This window comes from Acanthopagrus latus, chromosome 9 (assembly GCF_904848185.1).
Source record: "Acanthopagrus latus isolate v.2019 chromosome 9, fAcaLat1.1, whole genome shotgun sequence".
NCBI classification, from domain to species: Eukaryota; Metazoa; Chordata; class Actinopteri; order Spariformes; family Sparidae; genus Acanthopagrus; species Acanthopagrus latus.
Genome location: NC_051047.1, coordinates 5,487,522 through 5,505,330, shown reverse-complemented (window position 1 = coordinate 5,505,330; position 17,809 = coordinate 5,487,522). Strand labels below are relative to the sequence as shown.

General features: G+C 39.6%; 1 protein-coding gene across 2 annotated transcripts in view; it reads left to right on the top strand.

Annotated features, from left to right (window-relative positions):
• The window catches only part of tbx15 (T-box transcription factor 15), a 47,733-nt gene that overhangs the window by 13,186 nt on the left and 16,738 nt on the right, over positions 1–17,809 (top strand). For both annotated transcript variants that reach the window (XM_037110492.1, XM_037110491.1), the window contains 2 exons: positions 2,619–2,720; positions 13,420–13,591. In XM_037110492.1, the coding sequence (XP_036966387.1) occupies positions 2,619–2,720; positions 13,420–13,591 (274 nt within the window). The remainder of the gene's footprint in view (positions 1–2,618; positions 2,721–13,419; positions 13,592–17,809) is intronic.

The following is a 17,809-nucleotide window of genomic DNA, read 5'->3' as shown; positions in this document are numbered from 1 at the left end:
CGCAGCCCTCTTTTCTCATTAGGCAGGCCCGGATTTACGAGCTTTAAATGAAAAGGGAAAAATGCGCGTTTGAAGTGCAAAATGAGGAATCAAGTTGAAATGTCTCCCTCTGCACATATAGACCGTTAATATAGATGTTTTTTATTTCTTTTCATAGACTTTAATTTTCATGAGGTTTGCATCAGTTTAAAGCTTTAGTCAGCAGCCTCCAAATGGGAGGAGCCGCTTGCTAAAAATATTTCAAGAAGAAAAATATATTTATTTATACATCTATAAATGCCATTTGCAGTGTGACTGCTTTAAAGTGTTGTGACAGAATAAGTTCTACAACCACATGATGAAAATTAAACTGTGCAAAGGTCAGAGGTCACAGCGGCTTGATAATATGGACTGAAGGATCTCCCTCTGCTCAAATAATGAGGATGAAGCTGAGCTGGGTTAGAGAGGCTGGGGGGATCGTTCACACCATGAAAAGAGAAAATCAACGCAAAAAATGTCGTATAAACCGAGAAGTCAGAGTAATGACAGAGAAGTCATCAAGGCTCGGTGTCAGGATAGTGTTGTTGTAGTAGCTTTATACGTTATGTATGAAAATACCAAACTGTAGTCAGAGAGGGCCGAATCTCCTCTGATTCAAAGGTGGTGGACACACTGAGAGGAGCGTTGACACTTCATTAGCCGCTAAATTTCGGGCTGGATTTCAGTTAACGTGAAACTGCCTCCAAACCAAATGGAGAAGTGTTTGAAAATGCACCAAAAAACGAATTTCCATGATGATTTATATATTCTAATTTGTATATTTTTAAATTTCTATAGTAGGACCCTTTCAATGAACAGTCTGGAAGTGTGTGTGTGTGTGTGTGTGTGTGTGTGTGTGTGTGTGTGTGTGTGTGTGTGTGTGTGTGTGCTGTCTGTATGATGGGTTCACTCAGCACTGCACAAACATCACTGTGTTTACGTCCATCTGGAGGCTGTTCAGATGAGTGACGTGGCCCCCTCCTCATGTCAGCGGTTAGAGACTGACTCAGAGTGCTAGTGTTAAGGATAAAAAAATAAAAAAATAAATTAAAAAAAAATATATTAAAAAAAAAAAGTTTTTTTTTGTAACTGATTACTGTTACTGATGACTGTTAAATGTCATCAGTTTGATTTTCATGAAGTGTGTACTGAGTGACGAAGTATATAGTTTTTGTCTTCAGTTCTTGGAGGAAGTTTTTCGATCACTGACTTAAGAAAATCAATCAAAAGTAAAATTCCAAAATTTCAAAGTGTTCTAGAATATTATGTTGGGCTTTTTTTTTTCACAAAAACATTTTAATGTTGTTCCTCAATGCACAGCCAATTTTAGACACTGTGTTCACCTCTGGCCAGATAGGTGGTATAGTACTGCATAATATCAAATAAAAATATCACAGTTTCATGTAAAAGTAACTAGTAACTGTGTGAAAAGTGTGAAAAGTCTCAAGTACCGTACTTGCGTAAATGTACGTAGTCCAGTGTAGTTTGTCATTATCACCAGTAATTTTACTGTGCAGCTTGCAGACATTTATGATAATGAACAGCATTGAACCTCGCTTACAGTGACGACCTGTAGCTCAGAGGCTTTTCATCAGCTGGTAACACTTGTAATGGTCTTTGCTAGATATGAATTTCTCTTGGGATTCATTGCATTATACGGTGACCTGGGGTAAAATGAAAAAGTATTTTTTCAGTCAGTTTGAATAATTTGAATGTTGATAGTTTGAATTATTCTACACTGGAATACACGCGGGACGGTTTTCAGAGATAATTCGGGTCATGTACATGACTGTACACCGCTGTATACTTCTTCCCCTCTCACATCAATAAGATAGAGAATTTTTTTTTTCTCTATATACTTGTTTTTCACCGTGTTTTCCGTTACCGTGTTATTTCTCAGCCTTTTTCCCTGAAAGCTCTTACTGTGACAAGAAGTGAAACACTCAATAAGAAACTAGTTTTCTTAGATTTTAGCTTCAGTTTCTTCCTTGAAAACAGCAGAAAACTGACATTTGATTTATCCTAGACTAAGAGAAAATTCTCCTAATGCTGTGGCTAAACGTATACTTAAAAACCTTCTTGGATTAGCTGAATATGCATCGTCTAGAATATCTTCTAGAATATGAAGCATCGCTGTAGGTTAAACTCGCCAGCAGTATATAAATGAGCTCCCCATGAACCATTTACAGCAGCAAAATAGCACATACACATGAATGCAGCAGTAATATTAATCCACAAACAACAGAGTGTTTTACTGATACTACTTACATTCCTTTATTTAAGTAAGGTTTTGAATGCAGGACTTTTAGTTGCAATGTGGCTTTTGGTGGTGTCAGTCCTTTTACTCATGCAGGGGAACCGAACACTGCCTCTGAATACTGTTACTGTTGAGGTTCAATGTGCCATCTTACAGCTGCTGGTTTCAGTGTTTCACCTGTAGTGATTACATTTTTTATTTTTTTCATTCAGTGGTTACTTTAAGATGTTTTTTCGAAATGTTTTTATTGATGTTCTTAACTTACAGAACATAATGAAAGGGACAGAAACAAGTGTTAGTTCATCAGATTAATCAGTATTTGTTATTTTTTTCCCGCCTTCAGGAGGATGTTTCCTGCCATGCGGGTAAAGATCGCCGGTCTGGACCCTCACCAGCAGTACTACATCGCCATGGACATCGTGCCCGTGGACAACAAGAGATACAGGTACCTCCTGCACACTGATGTATGACTGGGAGTGCATGACTGAGGTTCCTCTCTGAACGCAGTCACAGAAAAAAGTCTTAAAACCTTCTTTGCACATTATGTTCCTCACCATTTACTGACCTTCCAAATGCAGAGATGTATCCCAGAGCTCCTCCGCTAAACTGCTGCTAACCCAAAATGACTTGGTGGGAAGGTTAATGTCCCATGATGACCTCAATGCTGTTTCAGTCGCCTCTCAGCCAGGACAAGAATTAAACTGCGGGGAAAATGCTGAGTAACTGCGTTTTTTTCCACGTACATGAAAGAATGTCAAATATACAGATGCTGCACACCAGCACAAAACAACAGCTTTCAGCCACTTCAGTGAGACAACAGCACTTCTAAAAAATAAAAAAAAAATCCTTTCAATAAATGCACAGCTGTACATAATAGGCACATGCACAGTCATTTCTGCATTTCCAGCCCCCCCCCCCCCCCCCCACAACTCTCCCGCCGCTGCAGCTGGACACAAAGCTGTGTTTTCCTGGATGGATCTCAAATGTCGGCTGGAGCATAAACATATTGACCTAGTTGGATTATTCTCATCTGCATGCCATTTCTCATGTTCGAGTTGTACGTAACAGGATTTGGACCAAAGATCCTCCAGCCTCTTTCATTTTTCAGATTTCTCATAAGTACTATGAGTGGTGTTCCTGTCCTCTTCTTCTTCTTCTTCCTCTTCTTCTTCTTCTTCTTGGCAACACCAAAAAACCTAGTTCCTCCCATCATTTGCATCAGTGAAGTGAAGCGAATGTGATTAAAGAGTGCATGTGCTGGTGGAAGGCTTGTATATGATGGATCTATCTGGATATGCAATAAGACTGATATCCTGGCCCACAGTACTGGTCCCTGAAGTCAGAGCCAGAGAGAGGAGATTGAAAAGTATTCATCATCCCACAGGCCGAGCAGCAGAGCCAGAGGCTGCCTGCAAATAGGATAACTCTCAACATTCAGGTCTAATGACGGAAACGGGGGAAAAAACAGGGTCGAGACAAAGAGATTTGTGATGCAGCACATATACCTGCTGCTGGAAGGTTCGACTACGGTCACTTTAATGGCTCAGTTTAATACTTTCAGGTATCGTGACAGAAATGAGGAAGCGAGACGATGATGAGGAGGAAAATGTGTTTACCTGCGTATTCAGCGGCTGCGTCCTGCTTTATAGATGCTGATGCAGATACAGGCTGTTACTTTATCTGATGAAGTGATAATGTGGCAAATAACCCAGAGCTGCCTCGTTACAGTTAAAATAGAGGTTCAGATCTGCCAGTAGACAGTAGTAGTGGTAGTATTTTTTTTCCTTTTTTAAATTTTCTTACTAGACCTTTTATTTCAAATGAATGGTTTAAATTCCAGTTACCCTCTTGTTATGCTTCTATGGAAGCGACAGCCACGGCTTGAATCATTATGTTTTAGGGTTGCGTGTCCGTCTGTCCGTGTCAGTGAAGTCTGAACAGATTTTTATTTATTTATTTATCTTCAAATTTGGCAATAGAACATCCACTTGGACTCAAGGATGAACTGATTAGAATCTGTTTTCGGTCTTACATTAAAGGTGCACTCTGTGGTTTTGGGGGAGAAATTCTGATCAGAAGAGAAAGATCTTCAACTTCAACTCTCTTCATTTTCATGATTAAAGAAACAAACTGAACTTAAAGATTTCATACTGTTTTTACTTTGTTTATATGTGGCGGACCCTGCCGCCTTCCTAGCTTCACACAGTGTTCTGGGATCTGAGAACAGCTTGTTTATTCACTTATGAATTTTCTTTTATTATTACCTCATTAATAGTGTGAATTGAATACCATTGCAACCCCCAAATTATGATTTATATAAAAGGTCACAGGTCATCTTAGTGTTCTGTAAAAACACTTTCCTGGCCATTATCCAACACCATGACTCCATGATTGTGACTATATTTTACATTGTGGTCAGATGCTGAAAAAGTGACATCCATCTTGGATGCTTACCTTCAAACTGTGCTGATTGTGGAGATCGTCCGTGTTGCCGGGTCGAACACGTGTGTGAATATTTGATGCTTTATTGGTCAAACACATGAGCACATACAAAGAATTTGACTTTCTCAATAATTTACACACTCACAGATATAGCAGTAAACCAACACTAGCTCATTGGTTGATCTTTGGGGATTGTTGTTTCACCATGTGATGAAGATTTATATGAGTTGTCTGTAAAAACAGTCTCTCGGTGAAGAAAAGCATGTGTATCACTGGAAATTATTCACTGGAATCATGTTTATAGTAATAACTTCCATTTTACCCAGAGCTACTTGTATAACTACTTTACTATATTCCTTCAGAGTGCACATATTCTGAGTCTGGACAGATATGGATGGAAAGTGCAACTTGGCTGGTTTGCGCTAATTCTCGTGGTTATTGTCAACACATCGCATAAAAACAACCAACAATAAGTTGCGGCCAATCCAAAGGTTCTGCTGCCACGTGGCTGCAAAAGTGTCTCAAATAAAAGTTGACATTTGCCCGAGTCCAGGAAGATCCTGGTCACCCCTGTGCAGATGACTGCATGCTCCCCATTATTTATGACCACATGCGTGCGTCCACACGGAGTGACCGTCTGCACTGCGAGTGTGTCGACTGCACACGCATTACAAACATAAACTGAACACTTGTTTCATTCATTATATTATACGATGTATGATCAGAGCTTTAGATCGTATACAGCATTATTTCTGCAGCCTGCCTGGAGTCCAATGGTTTCTTTAAACCAACTCACAGGTATACAGTATGATTTCACTTTTAAAAGGCTCATTCATTCCCAAAATCAGTTGGGGACTGTTGTTTTCAGTCAATATTACTTAGTTAGGAACAAATAGTACATCTGCTGGGAACTATTTCTAGCTGTGGATTGATACATATTTGGCAGTCTGTTGAGTATTTAAGGCACCAGCGCCCATGTTCATTATAATGAAGAAAACCTGTCATTCAGTGCAACAGTGTGGTTCTTTTTGCTTTTAATTGTTTGTGGATAACAATGGAACAACAATGGAAGAAGAAACAAGATTTTTTTTTTTGACAATAAGGAAGTTCAAATTCTAAATAAAGAATTGTATCCTGATATCACTCTAAAATTTGATTGACAGCTGTTTTAGTACATTAAAGCTAAATAGTTTGTTTACACCTGCAATGCAGATAAATGCTACAGTCATGTTATATCATAAATGAATAGAAACACACAAAATGTTTTCTTTTAAAGACTTCTAATGTGTCAAATCTGAAAATTATTGACAGCATCTTGACATAAAATTTGTATGCGGGTATTTTACTTGCAGCATAGCACTGCTTTCATTGCAGTCATTTACCCTAAAGGATTATTCCACTCGTGTATTTTATTTTTGAGAAAGTGTTTGCTCTTTAATTAAACTCTGATTAAGAATACATGCACACATTTTCTAAAATCCTAAATACAGATATATACCAACACTGAAGCTGACTAACACCAGACCCATTAGCTGTCCCAAAAAACACATATATCCAGAAAATCCAGAAAACAACATGGAAGCATGTCTTTGAACACTGCTGCATAACAAGTTCTATTGAGCTGTGTGTGTGTGTGTGTGTGTGTGTGTGTGTGTGTGTGTGTGTGTGTGTGTGTGTGTGTGTGTGTGTGTGTGTGTGTGTGTGTGTTTTAAAGGCCTACATGGCCTTTCTTGGCAGCTGGTGAGCATATTTCAAGGTTTTTTAAAGTTCAAGTCATAAAACATGTTTACAGGGAGTTAGTTTTTTTGTTTTCATGCCTTGCTGTGTGAGAGTGACTAGATTAAAGGCTGCGCCCGCCACAGATACAGCCCCGCTCCTCCAGAGAAACAAAGCCCTGTCATCTCTGAGGGAAGTGGAGAAAAGGCTCTTCCCCCTCGTGTCGAGTCAGATTTATTAAGGAAAAAAAGACAAATTTGTCAGAGAGAAATCAAAGTCTGCACGAAAACATCTCAGAAACATAAAGTGACCTCTGCTTTGTTTGTATTTAGTTTGAACCCCCTGCATCCTTGGCTTCATATCGCTGTTTATTGATGTAAAGTTTTCCACCAGCGCGTAGCAGACGTTCTGCCCTGCCACCTCTCCCGCTCTCCCACCAGCGAACCAAGACATCATGGAGGATTTTTAGGGGCCAGAAGGTCTTGTAAAATTAAATAGGATTTTCTTCCTGGCTGGGGGAATTTACCACAGGCCTTTGCAAACTGAGCTGGGAGCTGTCACTGGTGTGTCTCACAGTCCTCGGGAGTTTGGGGTCTGGAAACATGGTCTTTATTGGAATCGACTTGCTTTACTTGGGATCCCTGCCCCTCTTTAGGAACGTCTCATTGGTACCGCGCTCATTAAATCTCCATATATTACGCTTCTTTTATGTGGACAGTCGCTCGGTTTGCTCCGAGCTCGAGCCGCTGAACGTGGAGCTGTCTGGCTCCTCAAAAATACCTCATTCCTCCAACTGTGTGCCAGAGCATGTTGTCGTTCTGCTTTGACACACACACACACTCACACACACACAGTCAAAAGGGATAAAATGCACACAAACACATTGACAAGCATTTCGTTATGTACTTCTAACATTAATCCACTTGTGAATGTGAACTGGCTCTCTGTGGAAGTGAGGAGTAGTAAGATTTCATCAAATTTAATTATTTCTCCTTTTTTATGTTTCTTTTTGAAGACATTTGGTCCTCACACACACACACACACATACACACACATCAGTGTTGCTATACATGCAAAGAGAGGCACTGAATACAACCCCTCTTCCAAAAAAGTTCAGATGCTGCGTGAAACATAAATACAGTCAGATTGCAGACATTTTCAAATGGATTGTGTTTAGTGACAACAGTTTTACTAAGTGTTCCTGAGCCCATGCAGTCATGTCCTTCATACACTCCTGTGTTTGACAAAGTGATGAACCTCGCCCAGTCCTTGCTTGGGAACAACAAGGCTTTTGAGGATGTCCCTCTCATACCCAGTCATTATACTATCAGCCATTAACCAAAGAACCTGTTTACTCGTGGAATATTCCAAAGTGGTGTTTTTGGAACATTTCCCCAATCTTTTGTTGCTCCTGTCCCAACATGTCTGAAACACATTGCTGACATTAAATTCGGAATGAGCAGATATTCACAAAAAAATCGATGAAGCTGATGAGGTCATGATTAGAACATTATTGCATTCCACTTTTATTTTTACGTGGTATTCCAACTTTAATAGATTAGGGACCCAACATTTCCCCTATTAGCAAGCACTTGGCGACAGTGGTAGGAACCGCGAGCAGAACTGGACCCAGTGGCGGGCGGCCATTTTGTTTCTTACCTTGATCTGATGAACTCAAGTCATAATTTGTAACTCACTGATAAAACAAAATTAACTTTGATATATTTCTGGGTATTCAGACACAATTAAGAACACAGTAAAAGGATAAAATGATCAAATGTTTCCCAGCACCTAACCCTGATATTGTCCGTAACCCAAGTTCTTTAAAGTCCAATATATAAGATGGTTGAGTCTCATTGCCAGCTCGTATAGAAATATTCAAATATTAATACTTTGGGTTCGTAGGTTGGGCCAGACGCCAACAATTAACATACACTTACCTCATCCTAATCCTAATTCCAACCTTCGTCCAATAAACTCAGATAGAAGTGATTTCATTTTTCTATTTCAGTTTTTCCAAACACACACACACACACACACACACACACACACACACACACACACACACACACACACACACACACACACACACACACACACGTACCAACTTTCAATATTTCAACACACCCTTAAATTTCTAAAAGACACATAGACACACCAAAGGGCATTTATGTTCCTCTACTTATGAGGACAATCATTGAATCTTAACCCTAAACCAACTTTATCCTAACATTTTTCTAACCTTGATCCTATAAAGATTAATCCTAGTCTTAAAGTGGATCTTTGTAGAGGTGAGGACCGGCAAAATCTAATTTATCTCTCTTTGTGAGAGGACATTTGGTCTTAATATGTATAAGAATTTAGGATTGCACACACATGCTCACACAAAGCTGTTGGTCTTCTCTTGCAAACTCTGAACACACACACCAGTCAACCCCGAATGGTAATTCAATAGCAATATTTACTCAGTCAGTACAGTAACCCAATATACAGCCTGGGTTTGGCAAGTGTGCGAATGTGTGTGTGTTTTAATGTGCATGCCTGCCTTGTGTTACAGTATATGTGTGATGAGCTGAGAACACACACATCCACACACACACACACTGACAAGAAGTTTTGCTTTCTGATTGGTGTGTGTTCCTGTGTGTGTGTGTGTGTGTTTATCCCAGTGGGTGTAATTGTGTGTATGTGAGAGGAATAACGAGGGAATTATTACAGCGCGCATTGCAGTTTGGATTATTCAGCTGTGTGGTTTGCTGTTGGCTGAGAAGGGGTCCCCCCCATCTGTCCAGTAAGAGTGTCACATAAAGTCCGGTCTTTATTGATCGTGCCGGTGCCAGATGGCAGATTTATGGAAGATGAAAGCGGGGCGACTAATCAGATTTCCAGTCCTGTTTGGGGCTAAAGTTTCCTCGTTCCTTAACACTTTCCCTGCTACGCCGAGCGTAACCCTAAACAGCACTCCAAACAGGAAATTACAGGAAAGCCTGGTACCCTTTGTGGCTGTATATTCATGTGAGTGTGTTAAGGTCAAAAGTCAGAGCTGTGTGTAGAGGTGTGTGCTTGGTAGTATTAGATATAGTAAAAATGAGGAATAGGTAGTTAAGTGTTCTTTTTGTAGTTCGTTGCCCCATGTTTTACTGTTTAAAGTATAAGACATTTTCTAATAAATATATATGGTTATTTAACATCTCTATATAACTTAGGTAGCTATGTCACTTTAGTATATGCACTTAGTTGGTTTTAGGGGGAATTGTTCATTATCTGTATTGAGGGTTTTATTGTGTAGGGTGTCATATGCTGCACAGACCCTGCAAGCCCCAGCTGGTCCTCAGCGGTACTGCAGGGAGGCCACTAAATATTGTTCAAAAACATTAAGAAAGTTTTTATTTGTTCAGATATTTAAATGGAAATACACATTCACATGATTCCAACATATTCACAAGATTCTAACATATTAGTAGGAATAATTGTTTATAAAAAAAAAATGATTATTCATACAGTTAAGTGAACAAGCTAACCTAGCTGTATGCTAAATCACTATGCCTTCCATAACAGCAGACTTGCTGGCTACCTCAAGCTGGTCTTATTCCCTTGATTTCCTGATAGGAAAACTTTTGCATAGAAAATACAGACATTCATGGGTCCATTATGTATATGTTTGAGACGCTGAAGGGTGCTACAAAGCGGTGTCAGTGTGTGATAACTTGGGATGAGAACGTGTGGCTAACTATGTAACATACTTGCCACTTAGATACACATTATTCTAAGGTTATGCATCATAATCTAATTTAATATATTTAGTAAGGGGTCTCTGCTTGAAGTCTCTATCAGCTAACAGGTCCTTGGCCTGACAGACGCTGCGGTGCCCTGCTTTCAGTGAACACTTGCTGTGTGGTCGCTCCTTCCTGATACACAGGAAGTGTGTGTTTCTCATTTCCAGGCTTTCTGAAATAAACTCAGCATGTGCAACAACAGCCAACATGTCTTAAACAAATAGAAGAGCACACAGACAGAAATATACATTTCACAGAATAACACCTACACTGTGAGGATTTATGGGAAAATGCAGAAACACCACACCAGCGAGGGGCTGGTTCAGACAGCACAAAATTCCTGAATATTTATGGACTTCCAATATAGTTTTTTTTTTTTTTAAACATATATCAAAATACGCTGACAGATTGTGCTGTGAGAATAAAAACCCAAATGTGGTTATCACATTTGTGGAAAAGCTGCCAGGAACACCTGTAGCACCATTGTAGAGGTGGTACAGGTGATGACTACACTGTGTGTCGTATAACAAACAAAAGAAGTGGAGAAATACCAATGAAAGCTTTTGGTTTCTGTGGTTGCATTAACAGGCCATTTGCAGATGCTGCCTGCAGTTTCCACTGTGTGCCTCTCACACTCCCTGCGATAATATCTCGTTAAAGAAATCAGTTGGGTTTTAACCATACATACATTAAGAGCCTCTTTAGAACTTTAATATTCCCCATACAAGTTATTTCTTATTTTTGTGGCAACATAGCACACAACATGTTTTACATTTACAGATCCCAGAAAGTACAGAACATTTTCACTTGTGTCTGATTGGTAGAAGTTAGTCCATGATGGACACTGACAGCCAGATGGATGGTCTAATCACAGGTGATGGATTTTTTGAGAGAGCTATTTAAGAGCTATTTAAATGTGTATGTATTTGTGTCTGTTGTTTGGAGCAGACAGAGGCTACTATACCTATAAATACCTATATGCGCGCACACACACACACACACACACACACACACACACACACACACACACACACACACACACACACACACACACACACACACACACACACACAAGCACACATATTATTGCTTATATTATAATTTAATTGTACATAGTGTGTGAGTGTGTGTGTATGTAATGGGGTGGCACAGCCATTGGAGGCAATAACAAAAGGACCAAATGAAATTTTTGTCCATTTCTGGAGTGAGTGATGACTTTGGCAGAGTTGCTACAGATAAAAACACTTTCAACTCAACGCAGGGCCAGAACTAAAGGCAAACAGCTGTGCTTCACACTTGCTCTCCTCCACTTACTCTCAGCCTCGCTCTTGCGTTCTGTGTTTCTGTCTCCCATTCCACCATTTTTTCCCTTTCCGCTCATCGCCATGATCTCACTGGTTTTCTCCTTTATCTTTCTCGTTGACTCTAGCTGGCTGTCTTCATCTTGACGACTTTCTCTGTCCATGCACGTCTTCATTTTCTTCTAGCCATTCTTGCATTTTTATTCCTTTATTTATTTCTTCCCTTTTGTTGATCTGTTTTCCATATTAAAAAAAACACTTTCTTTCTGCGCCCCCCCCCCTTCTCTCCCTGCTGTTTAATGGGTGGGACGGCCTGAAGTACCCCAGACTCGCACATAACATCATCAAATAATATGGCCGGTCTTAATTGAAACTATGCCGCCGAGTGTGTGACTACATATGGAATATTTTATGTTTCTCTTGTTCTAAATTTCAAGCGCAATGAAAAAAGCAACAGCTGAGTCTTAAAAGCCAGTGTTGTGGCAACATAGCTGTGCGTTTTTTGGAGTTTGTTTTCCGGCCGAGTGACTAAAGCAGAGGCGCTCCAGCCTTTTTGAAATTCAGATGGCCTTTATAATATAATAACAAATTTAACCCTGAAGTAACCTCATGGTCATCATCTGAGGGATACTGTATATGCATATATGACTGTAAACAAAAAAAACACATATGTATTAATAAAAGGTCGGTCAGCTTATTTTGTGAGCAGATCATGTTCACTCTTTTTTTTATATAGTTTGGATACATTTACATTTAATAACGTATGATTTTGTATGTCCTTACCATATTCATACCCTTTATATTGGAGACGAACATACAAATATTTCCATCACTGCTTCTAATAATAAAAATTTTAATGAAGTAAATTATCGAAAAATATAAGAAAAGTTAAGTTAGTTACTATGGTGGTTACAGATACAGTATCCATACAGACATACACATGCACATACATACACACAAATACAAATAAGGTAAAAATAAAAATAAAAAAACTCGTCATACTCTTCTTTGCTGACTGTCAATATGAATTAACTGTGTCCAACATATTCAATCCATTTATTCCACTTTTTCAAATATTCAAACTCTTGATTTATGATTAAATACATTAGTCTTTATTTTTAAAAATTGTGTTCACATTTGCCCTCAGTTTAATGATTAAATGAAAATGGAGCAGATGCTAACCAGCTCCTTGTCATGTGTTACCTGACTATTTCTAATCTAGGTTCAGGTAGTGATTTACCTGACCTAATGTATTTTGGCTCAAATTTCATTTGTAAAATCTTTATAACAGAATGTAGTTTCTGGGCTCTCACACAGCTGAATGTTGACTCCAAGGTCCCTTGGAGCTGTGAGCCCCGTATTGTCTACGTTCCCTGACTTACACAAGGAGGAGGAACAGGTTCAATTCAAACTGAGTTGAATTAAAGGCCCCGAATGTGTTGCAGTTCAGACACCTCAAGAATTTAAAAGTGGCTGCCTGATCACTTTTAATGTTGGGCAGAAAAAAATAAAAATAAATGCATGCTAATGATTTGCATTATTTTCAGATTCTTTACAGTTTCTCACTCATAAATTTTACTTCATTTTCGCGGTGATAAAGAATCTTTAGTATGTTATAGCACTCTGTTAATCTCAGAATTTGTTGTTTTATTTATTGCTTCACATTCTTTTTTCCCACTCACCCCCCATAACTGGGTAGAAGAAAACCACATGGATTTTGCCATTACAGTGTATAAAGCACGATTACAGTTTTAGGGAACACTGTGGGTTCATAGTGTGTAAAGTTCTGTGTGTGGGTCTCAGACACTCAACATCTACTTTGTCATTATCCAGCTTACAAAATCTGTAGTGTTTCTTTTCAATCCCTGAAACAGGTGCTTAAGCCAAGTTCCCTGTTCTTGTCTTCCAGATACGTGTACCACAGCTCCAAGTGGATGGTAGCAGGAAACGCAGACTCCCCTGTGCCTCCGCGGGCCTACATCCACCCGGACTCTCTGGCCTCAGGAGACACCTGGATGAGACAGGTGGTCAGCTTTGACAAGCTCAAACTCACCAACAACGAGCTGGACGACCAGGGACACGTAAGCGACCTTTTTATCTCTTTATCTTCAGAACTGTGAATGTTTGTACATACTGTTATGACATCATCATTCAGGAAACATGTGTGATAAAGTACACAGTGCTTCATAAATGCATTGAGTCAACAACACTATTCAATACTATATGCTGCACCGCACATGATTGCGCGTGGCCTATTGTTTTGCTCGTTCAAAACATCATTACCGGAATGTTACAGCCCAAAATATTAACACACAATCAACAGCAAAGGTTAACTGATGACTAACAATTATTTTCTGCCAGGATTTATAGCATGTGTAGTGCTGGGGTTGGGCAATATGACAATACACGCAATGCAGTAGTAGAAATGTGTCTCCCGGTTGAGATTTGGTTTGCCAAACCGTTTGCCCCGCAGGAGCTGTCCCGTCTTGTCTTAATATATGTCTTCTGGACAGACGATGCAGCAGTTCAGGGCTGGAGTCTTGTGTGATCTTGAGAGTCCAGCTGCCTCGCACGATACGATTGCTTACCGCGATCTCACGTGAAATGAGAGTGTGACTGATAGTTGGTGGACAAATGCCTATGATTTTTATATTGCGCTGATGGTGGTCCTTAAGATATGTGCTTCTTTAAATCTTTTTTCTTTTTTTTCGCATTTGGAACCTTAAAGCTCCGTTATGATGAGAGATCTGTGGAGGAAAAGCAGTGAAGTAGTCGGTGAAGCAGAAGATCTCAACTTTAAGGCTTGTGTCATACAGAAACAGCTGTTACCCCCCAAAAACTGATCAGGTGATCCTCGCTTTCCTCCAACCAAAAGTCCCTGTGGCAAGAATAAACAGTTTGATGGGAGTGCTGCCCTTTATCTTTCTTATGTTTGTCCGACCAAAAGTTACATTTACCATGTTTGAAGATTTTCGTCACATCACCCATTTAATACTCACATTTCTTCATCCTGTCTTGCTTGTTCATTCATCATTCATCTATTTGTTATGTTTTGGCCTTTTCATGGATTTATTGATAGGACAGCTTAGAGAGATGACAGAATGAGTGAGAGGGGATGACCAGCAGCCTGAACCATGGGCCTCTGCAGCGAGGACACAGTCTCTGTCCATGGGGCACACTTTCCACCAAATGAGCTACTGGGGGGCTCCGTTCATGCACTTTTGATTCCGATAATTATCACATGATCTTAAGGCCACAAAGGGGGAGCAACAAATATGCTAAATTCTGACCCCATCAGACAATATTGTCTTTAGTTTCATATGTTTTTGTGCTCTCAGTTAGCTTGAATTGAACATTTTCATATTTTTCAACATTTTAAACCCTGGGTGCGACCGACCAATCAGATGTCAGTATTTGTATTTAATCACTGACTATGAATCTAGTCCTGTAACATAGATGATAGTTATCTCAGTTTTGGGTCATCATGTTAAAGCTGTTATACATTAGTTTAATTTCTGTGCTTTACGCTCCATGGAACTCCGTGGTGCTGTGGAAATGGACGGAGATATTTCTGATCCATTTCGTTGAAGGGAAAGTCGACACCATCCCTCGTGGACTTTAAGCTTTCATGGATCACATAAAGCCATGAGACTTGTTCAGATTGGATTTTCTGCAATATGTGACAGTCTGCTCTGCCACATACTGCCCTCCCACAGTCAGACTTTTTCCTATTGAAGACGGTCCACCCTGTCTGAATATTATTAGGTTTGAGGATTAGCGTGGAGAGATATTAGAGCTTGGGGATTTGAACCTGTGCCCTTGTTTTAATATATAATATTCATTTCCTCCATGGCTCTGTAATGCATTTAGTAATAAAATGGTTTCGTTAAAGGCACTTAATGATTGAATTTGATTTGTAGTGTGCTCCAGCAGCCACACCACTGAGCTAAAATTTGAGTCTGACCACAATCTGCCTGATTTACTGCCTTGCTTGTAGCCAGTTAGTAACAGAGGTGGTGAGCTAAAGTAAGTCTCTTATTGGTTCTTGGCTGCTCTAAATGTGTAATGTGGCTTTCATAGGTGAAATATTTAACTGTAATGCAACAAGTTAGACCACAATTTGTTTGATTTACTGCCTTCCTTATGTATAATCAGCAAGTGGGCAGCGAGCGAAAGTCAGTCCCTTATTTGCACTTTATACCCGTCCATAGTTAGAAATGGGTTTCATGGGAAAGGGACAATTTTAAATGGAAGAATGCAGCTTAGATTTTGATTGGTCCCTGATGGTTAAACCTGCAATGAAAGCTAAGAAAATACTATATAAAAAATCTATAAAATAATGTTAAAATAAATGTTCGAGAAAAGGCAAAGCCATACAATAAAGGTCATACAGCAGAACCGCAACTCCTACAGTTAACCAGTTCCAGCTTATAAACTCTGATAATCACTTTGAAAAAAATACCAAGTGGCTGTAAGTATGTTAGGAAATGTCGCTTAGCATTAGCAAGCTAAAGGTGAAGTTACTTTTGTCAGGGGCAGGTGGAAACCCCATCAGAGTGTAAAAAATGAAATTGTATATTAGACTTTGATTCATTAGCAAAAGAAACACAGCACAGAGGAAAAGTTCAACCAAAAATGAAAATTCAGTCATTATCTACAAACCCCCTCTGTTGATGGAAAGCTAGGTGAAGTTTTTCGCCATCCACAAGACATTTCTGGAGATTCACAGCAGCATAGCACTGAGATATTCTCATATACAACTTGTTTTAAAATGAAGAAAAAACAAGTGAAAAGGAAACATAAATGGCTTCTTACAGCTGTCCGAACCACATGTCGACCGCTTCCTGCATTTTCATTTTTGGGTCAAGTGTTTATGGGCTACAGGGAGGCAGTTGTTTTGCTTACATGTCAACCAAAACAACCTTAAAATCCAAAGATTTCGGTGGTGGCTGTGTTTCCGTCAGCTTGTTTTAATGTTTCATGCAGTTTAATGATCAATGCAGCTTTAATACACATTTTAGATCACAGCCCTGATATGTTTACCACCAAACTAAGAGGTAATGTGTCGAGGAGAAAACACTAAGCTGTGTTCAAGTGCTGCAAAATATAACATTCAACTTGTGCAAAGTGTAGCATTCAAACATCATAACAATCTGAAAAATAAGCTCCCTTTATGTCGCCTTTTGCCACAAAATGTGCGGACCTACTTAGAGCATCAGCCTCAGTGTTATTAAGGCTTTTGTGGAAATTAAAGCAGGTTGATTCATAGCAAATGAACTCCATGTGCTGACGGAGAGTCCGTGAAAGCAGGAGATGATCTGCTCCCATTTTTTTTTTCATCACATAATCTGGATGTTGAAACAGTAGAAGATGGCACAGTGCTTCCTGTCATGACCGAGAAATATTATAGAGGCGACTGCTTTGATTGCTGTGGCCTGAGATACTGTTGAAAAGAGCACGAGGAACTGCTACGAATCGATTTCTTCTCAGAGCTTGCCACTGATGCGATGATTAGAAACACGGTGTAGCAATTTATTCCAACGGTACGACAAAATGGTGGCGTCCAGTTTAGCACAGCGAGCTGCGGGCAGGTTCCTGCTCTGTCACAGATCTGCAGATGAGCTCATCAGCTCAGTGGTGACAAATGCAATAACATATGGGTGTCAGTGGGCGAGAATTCACATGCAGAGCTCTGTCTCTCTCTCCGAGTGAGGGAGGTTGTCTTTCCTCTCCCACTGTTCAGTTTAAGGGCTTTGTCTCCCTGGTGGGGGTTTAGAGGCCAATGGAAATTAATTTCTGAGCTTCCTGTGTGGGAAACCTCACCACTTCTCGCTCATCCTTCTGACTTGTGGTGTCGCGAAATGTCTGCCTTATCAGAAACAGACACTGTAGATGTCGTGAATCATTCGACGTCACGGCGCACAACAGGAGCAGAGTGTGTGAGGAAAAACAATATTTATTATGTCTCGGATGGCACGTTGTCATCCAGACTGATAAACTAGTTTGGTTTATGAAATGGAATTTGAAGGTTTAACTATGTACTGCACTTAAACAAATGACATGTATAGATGGAAACAGTCTTCTAATTAAAGCATTCCTTGCACTCTCAAAGTTAACTGCTTAACACACTTAAAAATCATGACTAAATTAGCATTAATCAAATTTAAACTTAAAATTAACACCCTTTGGTATTATTAACAAACACTCACACAGCTAATCTGCTATGTGACTGTTCACTGAGAAACAATGCACAGGTTTGGTTTGATCAGATCTGATTGCGATTCGGAATAAAATCGGAG